Genomic DNA, 15,198 nt, shown 5'->3' on the forward strand with positions numbered 1-15,198 from the left:
TCTGGACCACGCGCTCCGTCGTCGCGTGACGGTTGGAACGCGGCGAGAGGAGCAGCGCTGTCGTGGTCGGTGATTGCACAAAATTCCACCCACCATCATACATTGCTCCCTAATCACTCAAATCCGCTGCCGCCACGGCGCTGCGCCGGCGGCGCCCCCATCATCCGTGGCAGTCTACCGTCAATTTGCAAAATAACCATCAGCTTTCCTGTAGATAGACGGCAGCGGCGGCGGTTTGCCGGTGACGGAGGGTAGGAAGGGCGGCGTTTCGCTTCTTCCACCTAGGGCGGAGGGAGGGAAGTGTGGCGGCGGACGGCGGGCGGAGCGACTGCAATGGGGCCAAACCATTTTAAGGGGCAACTTATAAATACTAGGGATCATTTTGCAAATATTCGGATCGCGATTATGAATCGCTATCCAGTTTAGGGGGTATTTTGTAAATAGTAGTGCTTACTATGTAAATATTCGGATCGCGATTATGAATCGCGATCCGAACCAAGGGGTACTTGTAAATAGAAGGAGTTATTATGTAAATATACGGATCGCGATTATTAATTAAGGGGCTATTTTGTAAATATCCGGGGGTGTCTTCGCTAAAGTCAAAACTAGACGAGGTCGCACCGTCGCCGATGATCTCTCCTCTGCCCGCCGCTGGGCCTGGGCATCTAGGCGGTGAGGAGCGGCGCCGCGGTGCCGGAGAGGTTCGAGGCGGCAACGGCCTCGCGGAGCGTGGTCATCCGCGGGTGGACCCCGCAGGTGGAGATCCTGCGCCACCGTGCCGTGGGTTGGTTCCTGACGCACTGCGGCTGGAACTCGGAGCTCGAGGCCGTGGTCTCCGGCATGGCTGCTGGCGAAGGCCGGCGTGTTCGTGCCGGTGGCGGAGGGTGCGGACGCCATGCCTGACGCTGGATGGCTGACGGCGTTACTGGAGGAGGGAAAGCCCGTGAGGGATCGCGCCACAGAGCTCGGCCGGAAGGCGGCGGGGGCTGTGGTGGAGGGGCAGGAGCTCGCTTGGGGACACGGAAGAGGTTGTGCGCATGCTCAATACAGTCGTATCGTGTACTAATGTCCACGCCACACGACTCCAATTGGCAACATCTTGCAACCCCGAGTCGAATTCTGCTTCATTCTCGAATTTTCCGAGACCAAGACGGACGAGATTCCGAGTGTGCTTCCAATTACAGAGCAACCGCCTCCTATAAACGTACTCGTGCCGAGGTCCAATCTCGCTCTGCCGGACGAAGATCATCGCCGCACCTATGGACGGAGAGCACGCCGCCGTGGCAGCAGACCTGGAGAACGGCGGCGGCGCCACCACGATCGAAATGTCGCTCTGTCCGGCCGACCGGCGGCTCAGGGAGAAGCGGCTGTTCACCTAGCTCGGCGAGCTGCCCTACGTCGTCGCCGTGGTCGTGGGCGCCGTGTTTTCCGCCGTCGGCTTTGTGGTGTTGTGCATTCTCGTCGCGCATGCTCAAGGCCCGCCGGACCAAATGACCACCACGGAGACCGTTGGGGCTGCGCTCTTTTTCGGCGGGTTGCTACTGGTGAGCCTAGGTCTCGTCGCAGGTGCCGATGAGGGATGGTTCGAGCCTGAAGACCTCCAGCGATTTGAGCCGGATTAGCTGCAGCATACTGCGCGACCTGTGAAAATCAGAGCGTAAGAAGCATTGAACAGAGGGGCAGCAGGTAGCCTGGTTGCTCCGCCGGCGTTGGTGTTCGGGAAGATCACCATGGTAGGATCTAAGCTTTCGTGAAAATGAAATGAAATAGACTTGTGTTTGTCATTCTAAAAAAAATAGACTTGTGTTTAGGCTTCTTAGTAGTGAAATTTGTGTACTAAATGTAAATGGGCTGAAATATAAGTAGGCCGTGGGCGCATATGGCCCAGAATGGCAAGATAGGAAGGCCCAGCCCAATCATATCTTTCCTTCTTTCACCTCTGGTCCGATTGAAAGGATCTAACAAGTGGGGGGGGGGGGGGGTTGAATAGGTCTTTTCTGAAATCAACAAACTTCACGGAACTGTCAGACCGCGGAGCCTCCGAGCCAGAGCGCGGAGCTTCCGGGGGCACGGAACCTCCGGGCTTATGCCAGGAGCCTCCGGAAAACAGAGTTACAAATCGATCTACTGCGGAATTCAATGAATGAAAAATAGATCGAATGTGATACCAAAGTTCCTGGGAAGTATGTCGACCTTTCTAACCAGCAGGTTGCACCAAGAAGATAGAAGCTTCATAGATCGAATGCAAACCCTAAAAACAAGTGAAGAACAAGTAATAGCAAGAACAATCTCTAGCACAAGTGATGCAGGTATTTTTCCCGTGGTTCGGCTCGCCACCAAATCTGACCTACGTCCACGTTGTTGAGGCACGCCACAAAGGCTGCCGAGTCTCTTTCAACTCAACCCTCTTCTCAAACCTATCACCAAAGCAATAGACCAAGAGTTTCCACTAAAACACAGGGTAATACAAACTTTCCAGTGCTCAACCACAGCGAGCTGGGAGCTACCGGGCAACCTCTAGCCAACTAGGAGCAAAGCTCCAAGAGTAAAAGACACACCAAGTGGCTAGGGTTTCTCCAAGTGCACGGGAATGGAGGAGCACGATCTTCTTGAGCTTTCTCACGGTCTCACAAGCTTAATCCCTCAAGGAATCACTGAGATTTGAGTTTAGGAGCTTGGGAGCTATGGAGTTGGGAGAGAGAGCTTCTGTTTTTCGCGATTCTGGAGGTTGACGAAAGAAGATGACCGTTGGGGGCGACGGTGGAGAGGTTTTTATACCTCCCGTCACCCACATAACGGTCGGGTCATTGCAGACCCCGGAACCTCCGCGGTCAACCGCGGAGCCTCCGCGCTTGCCAGAACAGAAACGAGTTGACCTTTGCTGGCAATTTGTGGATGGGAAAATTTGGTATGTGGAAGATGTTTTGTGCACTTGGTTCCATCCCTAACCACCATTAGTATCCCCCTTGATAGTACAGCTTGTCCTAACTCAAATTCAAAATAGAAAATGAAGTAAACTAGCACTTGAGTCCTTGAAAGCCATCCATTCGAGTTGGGGGGGGATCTCCTCCAATGCTTAACTGTACTCATGATCAAAGATACACTGCAAGCACTTGTCAAAAATCATTAGTCCTTTAATTGTACTGTCAACATCACCAAAACCCACTTAGGGCTTGATTGCACTTACACCGATATGTACCGGCGCGGCGTACCGCTACGGCGGAGGCAAACCCTAGCCACCAGGCGTCCAGGGAGCGAGTACCAAGCTCCCCGGTTCACATGTTTATAGCCCGATCTATGCAGTCATTTTTGAGCGATTTTGTTCCTCGTTTGTCTTCGATCGGTGTGTTGTTTGAATGATTTTGTCTTCTTTCGCTTTAGACCGCTAATCGCTGCTGCTTTCTTTGCTAGTTCTTGTTGGAAATCATGAAGTGCAGTCATTCGCCTGATCTTCCTGTAGATGCGTTCACCCTTGTTAGATCGATGGCTTTTGTTTTGGTTAGGTCGCACCATTAGCCCCCTGCTCTGTTGAGGTTGGATGTAGGGAAAAATGCGAGAACAGTGTATATCGGTGCAAGATTTATGGATCCGGCAGGGGCTCTATACCTCTGGGGAGGCCAGTAAATAACCTCAGGGTCATATCTTCTGTCCACATTGCATCACTTGCTGCTGCTTTCTTTGATGTTTTAGCTCTCAGATATGTTTTCTGCCTTCATTTCATTTTATTGAGTAGTCATGTTCTGACTTTGGTTATAGAAGTGATATGAGGAGATTGAAACATCTGAAAGTTTTCATGTGGATAACACATATATGGTCTTCAAAGTTCTCTGATCTCTTCTTGTTAAAATATTTTCTTTCATCTGGAAGTCATATTCTTTCATGTGTAGCTAGAGTAGATGCGGTAGGAAGCTGTACCATCTGAAACTGTACTGCTAATAATACTTGGATTATCTTTAAAATTTTCAATACCTGGATGGTCTTCAAACTTTTCTTTTTGCTTTCTTTATATGAAAGTTCTCGTGTCCAATTGATGCTTGTTTAGTAGTATTCAAGATTTTTTTAAGTATGGCATCTGAATATCGTCTTAGTGATGCTTGAGTCAGAACTGTAGAGTTTTAGGTGTTGAGAAGCAAAATAAGGAGGTCATACGATCTGAAGTATCTGATGTTGATACATACATTCATGGTCTTCAAAGTTCTCTGATTGCTTCCTTTGCCTACACCTTATCCAGATGATACTTTGTTATGTTCATTTTCTTTTGTATTTGAAGATATAGCTTCAAAACACTTCTAAATTTCTAAATTATTCCTTCTCATGTGTTTTTGAGATGTGAAGTAGCAAAATGAGGAGCTCATATGATCTGAAGTATCTATGTTGATACATCCATTCATGGTCTTCAAAGTTCTCTGATTGCTTCATCTACCTACATGCTACATCGCCTTTATTGAAATCATACTTAACTATGTGTTATGTGTATTGCTTCATCTACCTTCATTTTCTTTTGTTATGTTTATTGCTATAGTTTTAGTATTTTCTTAATTATGCTTGAGCAAAGTTGTAGTAGTGTTTAAGATGTCAAAAGAAGCGAAATGAGGAGACTGTATTATCTGAAGTATCTAATGCTGATACATGATTCATGGTCTTCAAAGTTCTCTGATTGTTTCCTTTGAATTATATTTCTAGCTAAGCTTTTGCACTTTATGCTTTCCATCTTGGTGTCTTATTGTATTGTTTTCATACTTTTTGCATCTCTTCATCTCTGTGACTATGACGGTCTCGTGGACGAGTATAGGATCGTCATCATTCCTGTTTCATCCTTTCTGGTGAAGAGTGAAACAGATTGTTCTGCATTGTCATCATTTTGCAGTAGATGACTGATACTGCAAACAAAATAGTTTGAAGATTATATAAAAATTGGGTAACTAGTTACACTTTAAAAAAAATCTATATTTGAGATTTTTTAACAGGGTTCTCTGCAGACTGGCCATTGAACAGTTTTGTGTCGGATTTGATGATCTCTGCTCTGCGATTGATCCAAGGGCCTACTAGCTACATCAGATCAGAACGCCCAGAGACGATATTGTATTTTTTTATATTTTTTTCAAGTACTTGGGCTGATGTGTCAATTGGTGTACCATCTAATTTATCATCATAGTCCATGCTGATATGACACTTGTAAAGGGATCGTTCATTCATGCAGCGTTTTTTTAAAAGTTTTTATGCACACCAATTTGCAGCATATAGTTTCCCTTCGTTGTTATCTCTGGCTATGTTCTTTTTAAGTGTTAATTGGATTCATCCATTACAATTGTCCAAATTCACTTATCTATTATTACAATTCGTCGTACTGGAACCATTTCATTATAATTTTTCAGTTTTTCGAAACACATCACTATTTACCCTTTTTTTAAAAAATATATGAACCAAAATACCTGCAGCCTTCTTCCTCTCATCCCCCTCTCTCTCTCCAGCTCGCCACCGCCCCTGCTCCCTCCTCTGCCGCCGCCAAATCCCCTCCTCCCCTCCTCTGCCACCGCCGAATCCCCTCCTCCCCTCTCCTTCCCTTCCGCGACGCCACCTCCCCTTCTCTCCACGGCGCGGCGCAGCCTCATGGGCGGGGCGTGGCGGTGCGGGCGCAGAGCAGGCGTGGGCCTCGCGGGTGGCACGGAGGCGCGCGCGGGGAGCAGGTGCTAAGGTGCTACTTCCGCTACCCGACAGAGGCCGAGGCCCAGGCGGACCACTTCCTCCGCGCCGTCGACGACCTGCACCACCTCATGCTGCTATCACCCGCGGCCGTCGGGAATCCACGCCCCCCTCTCGTTGTCCTTGGGTCCTTCGTCACGACGGTGGATGGATCCAACACCGTGCAGTTTGCCATCTCCGCAGAGGTGCGGGAGGGGGAGATCATGGCGATGCTCGGCGCGAGCGGTGCCGGCAAGAGCACGCTCATCGACATGCTCTCGGGCTGGATCTAGCGCGAGAGCCTCCGCGGCACCGTCGCGCTCAACAGGGAGGCGCTCGATGGCCGCTTGCTCGGGGAGGCGAGCGAGCCGAGGAAGTAGTAGGGTGGTGGCCCTCGACGAAGCCTTGTAGCCTCATGACGTGGCGGTGGTTGAGGCGCACCTTTTCACCGTTGCTCGTCTGCTGGTGGCCATTCCCGGAGCCGGAGCCGGCGTGCCTGATGGTGGCGACAAGGCCTAGGCGAAGCGCACCACGGGCCCACTGGCCTCAAGCAGCAGCATCGCCCGTGCGCGGGGCCGAGGCCGGCCGCCATCTCTGCTCCACCTTGATGTGCTGGCTGAGCACGTCGGACGCTATGGAGAGAAAGGAGAGAGGGGATGCTCCACCTTGATGTGCTGGGTGAGCACATCGGACGCTATGGAGAGAGGGGACGGGAGGAAGATGAATGGTGGTATTTTGATCCATAAATTTTAAATAAAAAATAGATAAATAGTGGTATGTTTTGAAAAGCTGAAAAATTATTTTAAAGATCAGTGAACTCGGACAATTGTAATGGAATTAACCATCTGCCTATGTTGTGAACGGTAAGGGAAATGAATCACATTGTGATCACTGATTCCCTTCGCTCGCTAGGAGCCAGAGAATAGAGATGATCCCATCAGAAACAAACAGGAATTAACCTGAAAGTAAATGAATTCCCCAGGAAGATCAACAGTAAACAACAAACAACGTCTGGGGATGATCACATCAAACAAACAGGAATTAACCTAAAAGTAAAGGAACCCCTGGAAAGATCACAGCAGTAAACAACAAACAAGGTCGCATGTAAATAAACCACTGTCAGGATGGACTCAATTGGCCAATGCTTGTTTCAAAAGAAAAAATATGGCCACGTTTGGAACATGGCTTTGAAATAAAATAGTTTACACAATGGCAATCGATTTGTTTTACAACACACTGATAACGCATAACATGAAACAGAAGGCTTAATAGGCCAAGCATACAACTGTTTCTGTGAACCACGGCACTCTCGCCATGTTAGCCAGGACCAACTTTTGGGATGTCGTAATGCTCGCTAAGGTTTGCCAAGTACTGGTTAAAGTCCTGGATCCGGTCCCTGTGCGATTTGTTGGCAACTTTGGCCAGCTTCTGCATGTCAATCTTCTGCTTCTGTTCCATGTAGCGTCGCTCGGCTGGTGTGAGGTGGTCGTAGTCAGGGTGTGGGTTCCCTTCCTCCTCTCCCATCTTGTCAGCTTCAGTCAGCTCACTGTTAGGATCGGTTGGCAATTCAGAGCTTCCACCTGAACAATAACCAGTGGATTCGATATGAAGGTTGCATATTCAGCAGAGGGCAATTTTAGATTCATGAAATTCAATTACACAAACAGAAAGGATAAACAATGTATGCAATGAATCAAGTTGTTGGGCAAATGAAACAAGCATAACTACTCCGTATGTAAGTATGGATTTACCAACTAGTGAGCAATTTCTCTAAGCCTAAAATCAGATAATCATAATGGCATCAGGAGGAAACAGTTTTGCAGTCATGGAGTTCAGTTACGCCAAACAGCAAGGTGAAACAATGTGTACAAAAGAAGCAAGTTGTTGGACAAATTAAACCAAGTCAAGCATGTATTGACTATGATTTACAAACAATGAGTGAGCAACTTCTCTCAACAGTTCAGAAAATCAGCAAAATCACCATATAAAGAAGAATGCACCCAGAATCCCATATTCCCATATCATTCTAGTAAGACTGGTCTTCACCTACAGAAGAAAAATGTCAGTCTATCGTATCAAACTAAAGTGGAAACCTGACTGTACCTTAATTCCCAAGTCTCCAAACAAATATGTTGTCACTTGTCACCACATGTGCTCATAATAACAATAATAACAACTAAAAAGGGCTACAGTGCCTAGTTCTTGTTTGTTTTGCATTAAAATTTGTTAGCATAGCCTATAGTCACGATTATCAACAAACTTTAAATGACATATCCTTCTTGCAATGAGTAATAATACCAAGACCATTATCTATTACAACGCTATAAGAAAAAGAACAACAGCAGCTGCCAGCAGCAGTAAAACTATGAACCAATGTGTCCAGAATGCACAAATTTGACATCAAGTACTAGTACATAGCAGGAAAAAAAGTGGCATCAGCAAGCAATTATTCATGTTTGAAATCACTGTATTTGATTGCACAGACAAATATAACAAGCCAAGGAGTTCAGGTAGACAAGACAAGCCAGTAACTGCATAACCAAACCAATTATTCAGAGCATAGAGAATAACCAAACCAATTATTCTGAGCATAGAGAACCAGGAACTACCAACAGCTAGGGTGGGCACAACCAAGCAATTAACCGGTCAACGCTAACATACACAATAATGCTCATTAACACGTTCAGTTGTTCACAGAAATTTGAATAGTTTGCTTAGGTTCAGAAAAGCCAGTGTAAATGAGCCAAACCTTCATGAAGTTCATCATGCTCAATCTGAGACGACTCCTCACGGTGCTGCTGCTTCTTCTTCTTCTTTTTCTTGACTCCGCCTTCCTTGACATCCAGTGCTTTCCCCTTCAGCTTCAGCCTCCCCCCAACGACATTTTGGTACTCCGACATCTCGCTGGGACAAGGAGAACCGAGAAAGTTAGCTCAATAAAGCAAGACAGCACCTGATGTACACGATAATCTGACGCGCAAACACGCATCTGAGTGGCGCATACATGCCAGCACGGTTCTAGATTACACTAATCTTGATTAGTTCAAAGATTACACTGAACTGGTGAAAGGTAGCAATTTCAATTGATAAGCGACTACAATCTCGAAGCTAATCACTTTATAAAGAGATCGGAGATTGCCCAAATTCAGGGGCGTACAGTTATCGCCATTGAAAGGTTAGAAACCCTAGATGGCGCATGGAGAGCAGAACAGCAGATAGAGCACCGCGGCAAACAGATCAAATGATAGGGGGAGGGGAGCCAAGATAACAAGGGAGGGTCGAGATTACCAGGTGTTCCCTGCTGTTCCCCTCGGGGGCGGCGGGGGCAGCGGGGAGCCGACGCCTGGACGACCTGCTTCCGCGCTTCGATGTGTCTGGCAACTAGAGAGAGACGGCAAGGAAAGGTTGCAGAAATATGGGCCTTTTTTACTAGTTACTAGTAGTATAACAAAGGGAAAAAGTCCTTTCAACCCCCTTAACTATCAATATAATCTGATTTACCCCCTCAACCGAAAAAACGAATATTAAACACCCCCAACTATTGAAACCGTTTAAGTTCAAAACAATTCAGGACACTAGCACAACACAAAATCATTGAGCCTGACAGCTACAGAAATTAGAACATACAGGGCACTAGCAGTCTACTACAGGCAGGACTAATTAAACAACACACCAAGCAGGAGGAAGAGAAGGAGAGACGGACCTGGAGGTGCTGGGCTTGAGCAAACCTTCGCGTGGAAGTGCTGGGCTGAGCTTGCCTTGGCCGCGCTGACTACTGCTGCTTGCTGATCAGCTGTGCACCTGGTGGTCTGCTCCGCGCCCCACATATGCTCACGAGCCGACCGAGCCAAGCAAGCCTCCAGCCAGCACACATGCGCCGTCGGCAGGCCGCACCTGGACTCCGCCGCGTGGGCTGCTGGTGCGGCCGGTGTGCGCACGAGCCTCGTCTGCTCCTCGCGCTCGCCCCCGACCTCGGTTCCTCTACCGATAACAAGAACACACAAATAAACAGCACGAACAGAACAATACCCTCCAAACTTTGATCCAAAATTACTTCCTAAAAACACGACGAATCGAACGAGTGGATTCAAAAAGGCTCAAGTAAACATCGCGGATTCGGAAGAAAACCGAACATAAAATCCCAAAAAAAATCGATTCTTCAGCCCTGATTCGACAGCCCATTCGACAGCCCAGGAATGGGAGACCGGGGAGTCAGCGAAGGCGGGCGAGGCGGTCCGCCACCTTCTCCTTCCACGCGAGCATCGCTTCGCCTTGCCTCACACCTGCCCGCCCACCCACGAAACATGCGGCTCGTGGACGGGGGCGGGGCGACGCGCAACCGCGCGAGGTGGGCCGAGGGTGCCTACCTGGTGGGGTTGGGGAGGAGGCTGTAGAAGCGGCGGCGGCAGAGGTGGGAGGCGGAGGGCGCGAAGGGACGGGGAGAGCGGGCGAGCGCCGAGCGGCCGCTAGCGTCAGGGGAGGCGGCAGGCGGGGAGAGGAGTGGCCGAGTGGATCGGGTTGGGAGGGCTGCATGAGGAGCACGGAGCATGCAGCATTTAACCATCAGATCAAGGATGAATGGACGAGAATTGTTGGGGCGTGTAGGCGCGCTGAGAAACCGGCCCAGAGCCAGGGTTTTTGGCCTGTTTAGCATTTTTTTCATTTTTTCATTTTCAACTAATTAATTCATCATTGTGATGTAATTTGTAAAATAAATTATCTTAAATACGCCAATATATTCTTTTAAATGTAATAGAAAAATTCTAGGTTGTAATGTAGGAGTTTCAAGAAACTTTAAACACATATGGTATTTTCTATCATTTAAATGATTTTCTACATGCTTACTGAAAGCAATTCCAAGTTGAATTATGAGTACCTCGAATAAATTTTGAAAAACTGAACAAAAATTATATTAGACTTATATGTTTTATTCTAACCTATATCTTGAAGATAGATGGAAAATTTAACTGTCATCTAGGAACAACTCAAACTTCTATCTCTGAATTACCACATAATAATTACAACAATATCTAAATTTGGTCAAAAAACTCTACAAATTGACATGGCAACATATTTTTGGTCCATAGTATTGCTATAAAAAATTAAATAGTTTTCATAAAGTGAGATAATACATTGTTCACAAAATGATACATCTCTCACATAGTCTCCTATAACTCAAGTCAAACTTTAAGATTTGAATAACTCACAATATTTTGGACCTTGTATGCTCCTCAAATTTGAACACAACCTTATGTTTAGTATAGTATTAGAAAATATGAAGTTACATTACCAATTGTTCTTCAAAAACATGTTTTTTATTATCTACTAAAGTGCAAGAAAATAAGCCATATAAAACTGATCCAAGAAATAGCAATTAATATACAAGAAAACGCCATTAAATGAAATATATTGATTTTATAAAATTTTGTTGGGAGAAATACTATTTATAATTTTTTATTTCGGATTAAAAAAGAAAATGATCTTTTCCATATGTGTCTAGCGTGAGCAAGCGGCGCCGCGACATGGCACCTCCAAAAAGATTTAAAAATTGTAGAAAAGTTATTTTTAAACTTATATGTTTCATTCTAGCCCGTATCTTGGAGATGGATGAAAAATTCAATTGTTTTCTAGGAACAACTCAAACTTCTATCTCCAAATTACCATATAATAATTAGAACAATATCTAAATTTGATCAAAAAATTCTACTAATTGAAATAACAACATATTTTTATCCATAAGCTTGCTATAAAAAAATTAAATAATTTTAGTAAAATATGATCATACATTGTTCACAAAAGAAGTCTTCACTCCCATAGAGTTAATTAAAACTAAGTAACAGATGTGGACACAAACGAGGTGGTGGCCTGGCGGTAGACGTCTTCGCCATCAGCTTCATGGGCACGGTTCGAACCCCGCCTCCGCACAAATTTTTTGGTGGTGCAACAGAGAATAAAGATTGATAGCCGAAATTTATCAAAGCGGGGCCAGTAGTCCAGTGGCAAGTCATCCTTTGCTGATGGTCCAGGGGGTTTTAAACCCTACCTTCTTAAGCAGTTTATTTATTCACGAGATGAATCTATTTGGCATAATTAATAATTAGGCTAAATAGATTCGTTTTGCGAATAAATCTAGGGGTTATGGAATTTATTTTATCATTAGTCTACGTTTAATACTCCTAATTAGCATCCAAACTTCCGATGTGACGAGGTTTAAAATAAGCTCCTGAGGAACCAAACACCCCCTAGATCTCGGATTCGAGTCATGCTTTTTATTTAGTTTTTCTGCTGAGTCATGTTTCTTATTTAGTTTATATAAAATTTTAATTTGTAAGAGAAATTTTAATTGTAGTTTCGCCCCTACCATTTTTCTTTTGTCATCCAGATTTGGTGGTATCCGGAGAAGCAATCTAGCAAGGACATTAGCTGACTGTTGCCTACGTCATCGACCACTCCGTCGATTCTAGGAAGTGGGAAGTCATCCTTTAGGCAAGCTTTGTTCAGACCAGTGAAGTCGATGCACATGCGCCACTTTCCATTTTTCTTCCTGGCTAGCACAGTGTTTGCCAGCCATGTTGGATACTTGATCTCTCTGATGACATTTGCGTCTAGCAACCTCTGAACCTCCACTTTGACTGCAGCAACCTTATCATCACACATCTCGCGCAGCTTTTGTTTTTTAGGTCTGATCAAAGGGTCCATGTTGAGTCCGTGCTCAATGATGTCTCTACTGACCCCGCGGACGTCGCTGGCGCACCATGCGAATACATCTTTATTTTTGCAGAGAAAATCGAGGAGCTTTTTTTCTTCTTCTTCCCTGAGGGTTCCACTGATTGTCACCATCTTGTCGAGTGTGCACTTATCGAGAGGGACTATTTTATTCGGCAATCCTTCTCGATTTTTTCCTTTTCTGTTTCTTTTGGGCTCTTTGAATGGCGGAGGTTGTGTGTTGGACGTTTCTTTGACCTGGGGCGATGCTCCTTTCTATATCTCTGGCCAATTGTTGATTACCATAAACAGTGATGACCCCCCCTTTGCTGCAGGTATTTTCATGCCAAGGTAAAGCTGATGGACGATAGCTTCGAACTTGTTCAAGAATCCACATCCGAAGATTGCGAGATACGGATAATTCATTTCAACTATATCGAAGGTGATGTTTTTTGTTTTTGGATTGGTTTGGTCTCCGAAGGATACCGGTAGTAAAATCTTTCCTAGGGCATTGACCCTTTTGCCTCCGAAGCCTATTAGCGGAATTTCTACAGGCTGGAGCAGGTTTGTGTCAATATTCAACCTGTCGAAGATGCTAGAGAAGATGATATCGGCTGAGCTATAAAAAGTCCACAAGGATTTTTTTTCAATTATCCATACTTGGACATTTGCCTCTATCACCATGGTATCTGCGTGTGGGTAGCTGACTAGGTTGATGTCTTGCTCGGAAAAGGTTATTAGCATATGGGATCATTGGGTCTTGACCACCGGTCCATCCAGTAGGATGCTGTGCACCTGTCTGAAGTAGTTTCGTCGTTGTCTCTTGTCTTCAAACTCAAGGGAGGAGCCTCCGACTATGGACATTATCATGCCGAAGGTGAGTAGAGCAGTTTGGGTGCTTGATTTTTCTTCTTTGTGTATTGGTGCTGGTGGCGTTGGGGGTAAATCCTCTTTGGATGGTTGGAGCGGTGCGTGGCTAGCGGCTTGCGAGGGTGCTGCACTTATGGATTGAAGGGGGTTCGGGAAAGGTATTGGGTATGGCTGGTAGTTGAAGTTCGGTGTAGGAATGTTGGGAAGGATGGTTGTGGTGCCCAAGCTGTATGGTTGAAAGATATTTAGACCCCTAAGTGGTTTGGTGTTTAGACGATAAAACACATGTACGTTTAATCTCGTTATCTAGCATGTGTGCACGTGCTAAAGTTGAACAAGAAAAACATATGACGAAGTCCGACCCCTCTAAAGGAAATGAAAAGCGGTGGTTGAAATTTACTCGAAGAGTAGACTTTTATTTTGTTTTTGAGTATAGGAACCTCGTACTATCAAGATTGACTTTGGTCTGCAGGTTTTGACTTATAACTAGTGCTTAAGAGAACCCATGCAAATACTTATGAGCCATAAAAACCACTTCAAAATGATTTTTTTAAGAGTTTCTCTGCCAAAATCGGAGTCTCCGGGTCTCTGTCCGGAATGTCCGGAACAATGCCCGGAGTATCCGGACATATACCCTGAGTATCCAGGTACCCTTTCCCCAACGGAGGAGTTTCCAGATCTCCGTCCCAAATATCCGGGAACAATATCCGGATTATCCGGACATATACCCGGAGTATCCGGATACCCTTCCACCAACGGCTAGTTTTTGTGAGTGATGGTATAAATACCCCCGGTACCCCTTCAACCAGCACTATCTTGCCCATTTTTTGAGCTGAACAGCCTCACAAGCCTTTCAAGAGCTCTCTCACTCTCTCTCTTCCTTTCTTGAGAGATTTTCTTAAGGGATTCAAGTGAGAGTGTTGCAAGAGAAGAAACCCGTGCTAGTGAGCTGCCATTATATCCTTTTGAGCACTTAATCTTTGTCAAGCTGGTGGATTCAAGTTTGTTACTCTTTGAGTTTTGAGCTCTTAGACGGCTAGGCGTGCTCGTGAATGCTCAACTAAAGTTGTGAGCATCACGGGAAGTTTATAATCATCTTTCCTCTTGGAGAAACTCATAGTAAGTGATCTTGGACTTGAGCATTGATCTTGCTCTTGGGTGAGGAGCATAGAAGTTCTTGAGCACCATCTCTTGAACTCTTCCTCAATGGAGACGTAGCTCCTTTGGGAGTGAATTTTAGGAAACAAACCTCTATCTCTCCGTGTACTCTTTATTTAAGCTTTTATCCATTTACTTGTGAGACTAACTTTCTAGAATTTAAGCTTGATCTACTTATTTACAAGCTTCTAGCTTGAAACAACAGGTGAGAAACACTTAGAAGGAACTCCTGGTACTTGCAAATTTACTCGATCTAAATTTTCTGCACCTGTACTGTAGTTTGTCACTAAAATTTCATACCCGGATATTCCAGATATAATATCCAGAAACTCCGGACTATCTAGACATATATCCAGAGTATCCGAATATTTGGGTTACTAACTGTTTGAAAAAGTATTTTAAAGTTGCAGATTAGTCTATTCACCTCTCTCTAGACATCTTGAAGTCCTTTCAATGGCTGACTATTTTTTCTGCATTCTTCTTAGCTTTCATCCTTTGTAAGATTTTTTTTCTTCTAAGGGCAATAGTTGGTGCCATGGTCTAAGTCTCTTCCGTGAAAATGATAGAAATATTTTCTCGGCCCATTTGAAGGGTGGTTGGTTTGATGTGGAGGTCCCAGACCGCAGCCTCGGCCTCGGCCTCTGCCCTTGTATGATCGCCCACCTCTTTGCGGAGGTTGATCGAAGGTTGTGTTCTTCTGGGTTGGTGGTGGAGTGATGAATGACCATAGAGCGCTTTGAGTATCTTCCTCCTGGGGTTATACTGTTTTCCATAGTGTTGACT

At 45.4% G+C, this 15,198-nt stretch overlaps 1 protein-coding gene and 4 non-coding genes across 6 annotated transcripts; 4 read left to right on the plus strand and 1 right to left on the minus strand.

Moving 5' to 3' along the window:
- Positions 1–3,757: 3,757 nt before the first annotated feature.
- On the plus strand, positions 3,758–3,836 carry LOC112879121. Its single transcript, XR_003225947.1, has one exon. It is a non-coding gene; the product is annotated as a small nucleolar RNA R160 (small nucleolar RNA).
- A 292-nt stretch (positions 3,837–4,128) lies between these two features.
- LOC112879116 lies at positions 4,129–4,208 on the plus strand. Its single transcript, XR_003225942.1, has one exon. It is a non-coding gene; the product is annotated as a small nucleolar RNA R160 (small nucleolar RNA).
- A 128-nt stretch (positions 4,209–4,336) lies between these two features.
- Positions 4,337–4,415, plus strand: LOC112879118. Its single transcript, XR_003225944.1, has one exon. It is a non-coding gene; the product is annotated as a small nucleolar RNA R160 (small nucleolar RNA).
- Positions 4,416–4,583: 168 nt separating this feature from the next.
- Positions 4,584–4,662, plus strand: LOC112879120. Its single transcript, XR_003225946.1, has one exon. It is a non-coding gene; the product is annotated as a small nucleolar RNA R160 (small nucleolar RNA).
- Positions 4,663–6,868: 2,206 nt separating this feature from the next.
- LOC112878906 (protein FAM32A-like) lies at positions 6,869–9,659 on the minus strand. Of its 2 annotated transcripts, XM_025943170.1 has the most exons (5): positions 9,510–9,657; positions 9,386–9,414; positions 8,971–9,063; positions 8,432–8,586; positions 6,869–7,262 (listed from the first exon to the last, which is right to left on the minus strand). In XM_025943170.1, exons 4-5 carry the CDS (start codon positions 8,580–8,582, stop codon positions 7,000–7,002), a joined length of 414 nt encoding a protein of 137 aa, XP_025798955.1. In that variant the 5' UTR covers positions 8,583–8,586; positions 8,971–9,063; positions 9,386–9,414; positions 9,510–9,657; the 3' UTR covers positions 6,869–6,999. The 2 variants fall into 2 exon arrangements, with proteins under 2 accessions (XP_025798955.1, XP_025798954.1); XM_025943169.1 differs by lacking the exon at positions 8,971–9,063 and having other exon boundaries at positions 9,510–9,659.
- Between the last annotated feature and the right edge of the window lie 5,539 nt (positions 9,660–15,198).

This window comes from Panicum hallii, chromosome 1 (assembly GCF_002211085.1).
Source record: "Panicum hallii strain FIL2 chromosome 1, PHallii_v3.1, whole genome shotgun sequence".
NCBI classification, from domain to species: Eukaryota; Viridiplantae; Streptophyta; class Magnoliopsida; order Poales; family Poaceae; genus Panicum; species Panicum hallii.

Coding starts and splice junctions, on each gene's coding strand:
- LOC112878906 (XM_025943169.1), bottom strand. CDS start 8,582: ATGTCGGAGTACCAAAATGTCGTTGGGGGGAGGCTGAAGCTGAAGGGG. Junction 7,263..8,431: donor GCATGATGAACTTCATGAAG/GTTTGGCTCATT, acceptor GTTATTGTTCAG/GTGGAAGCTCTGAATTGCCA.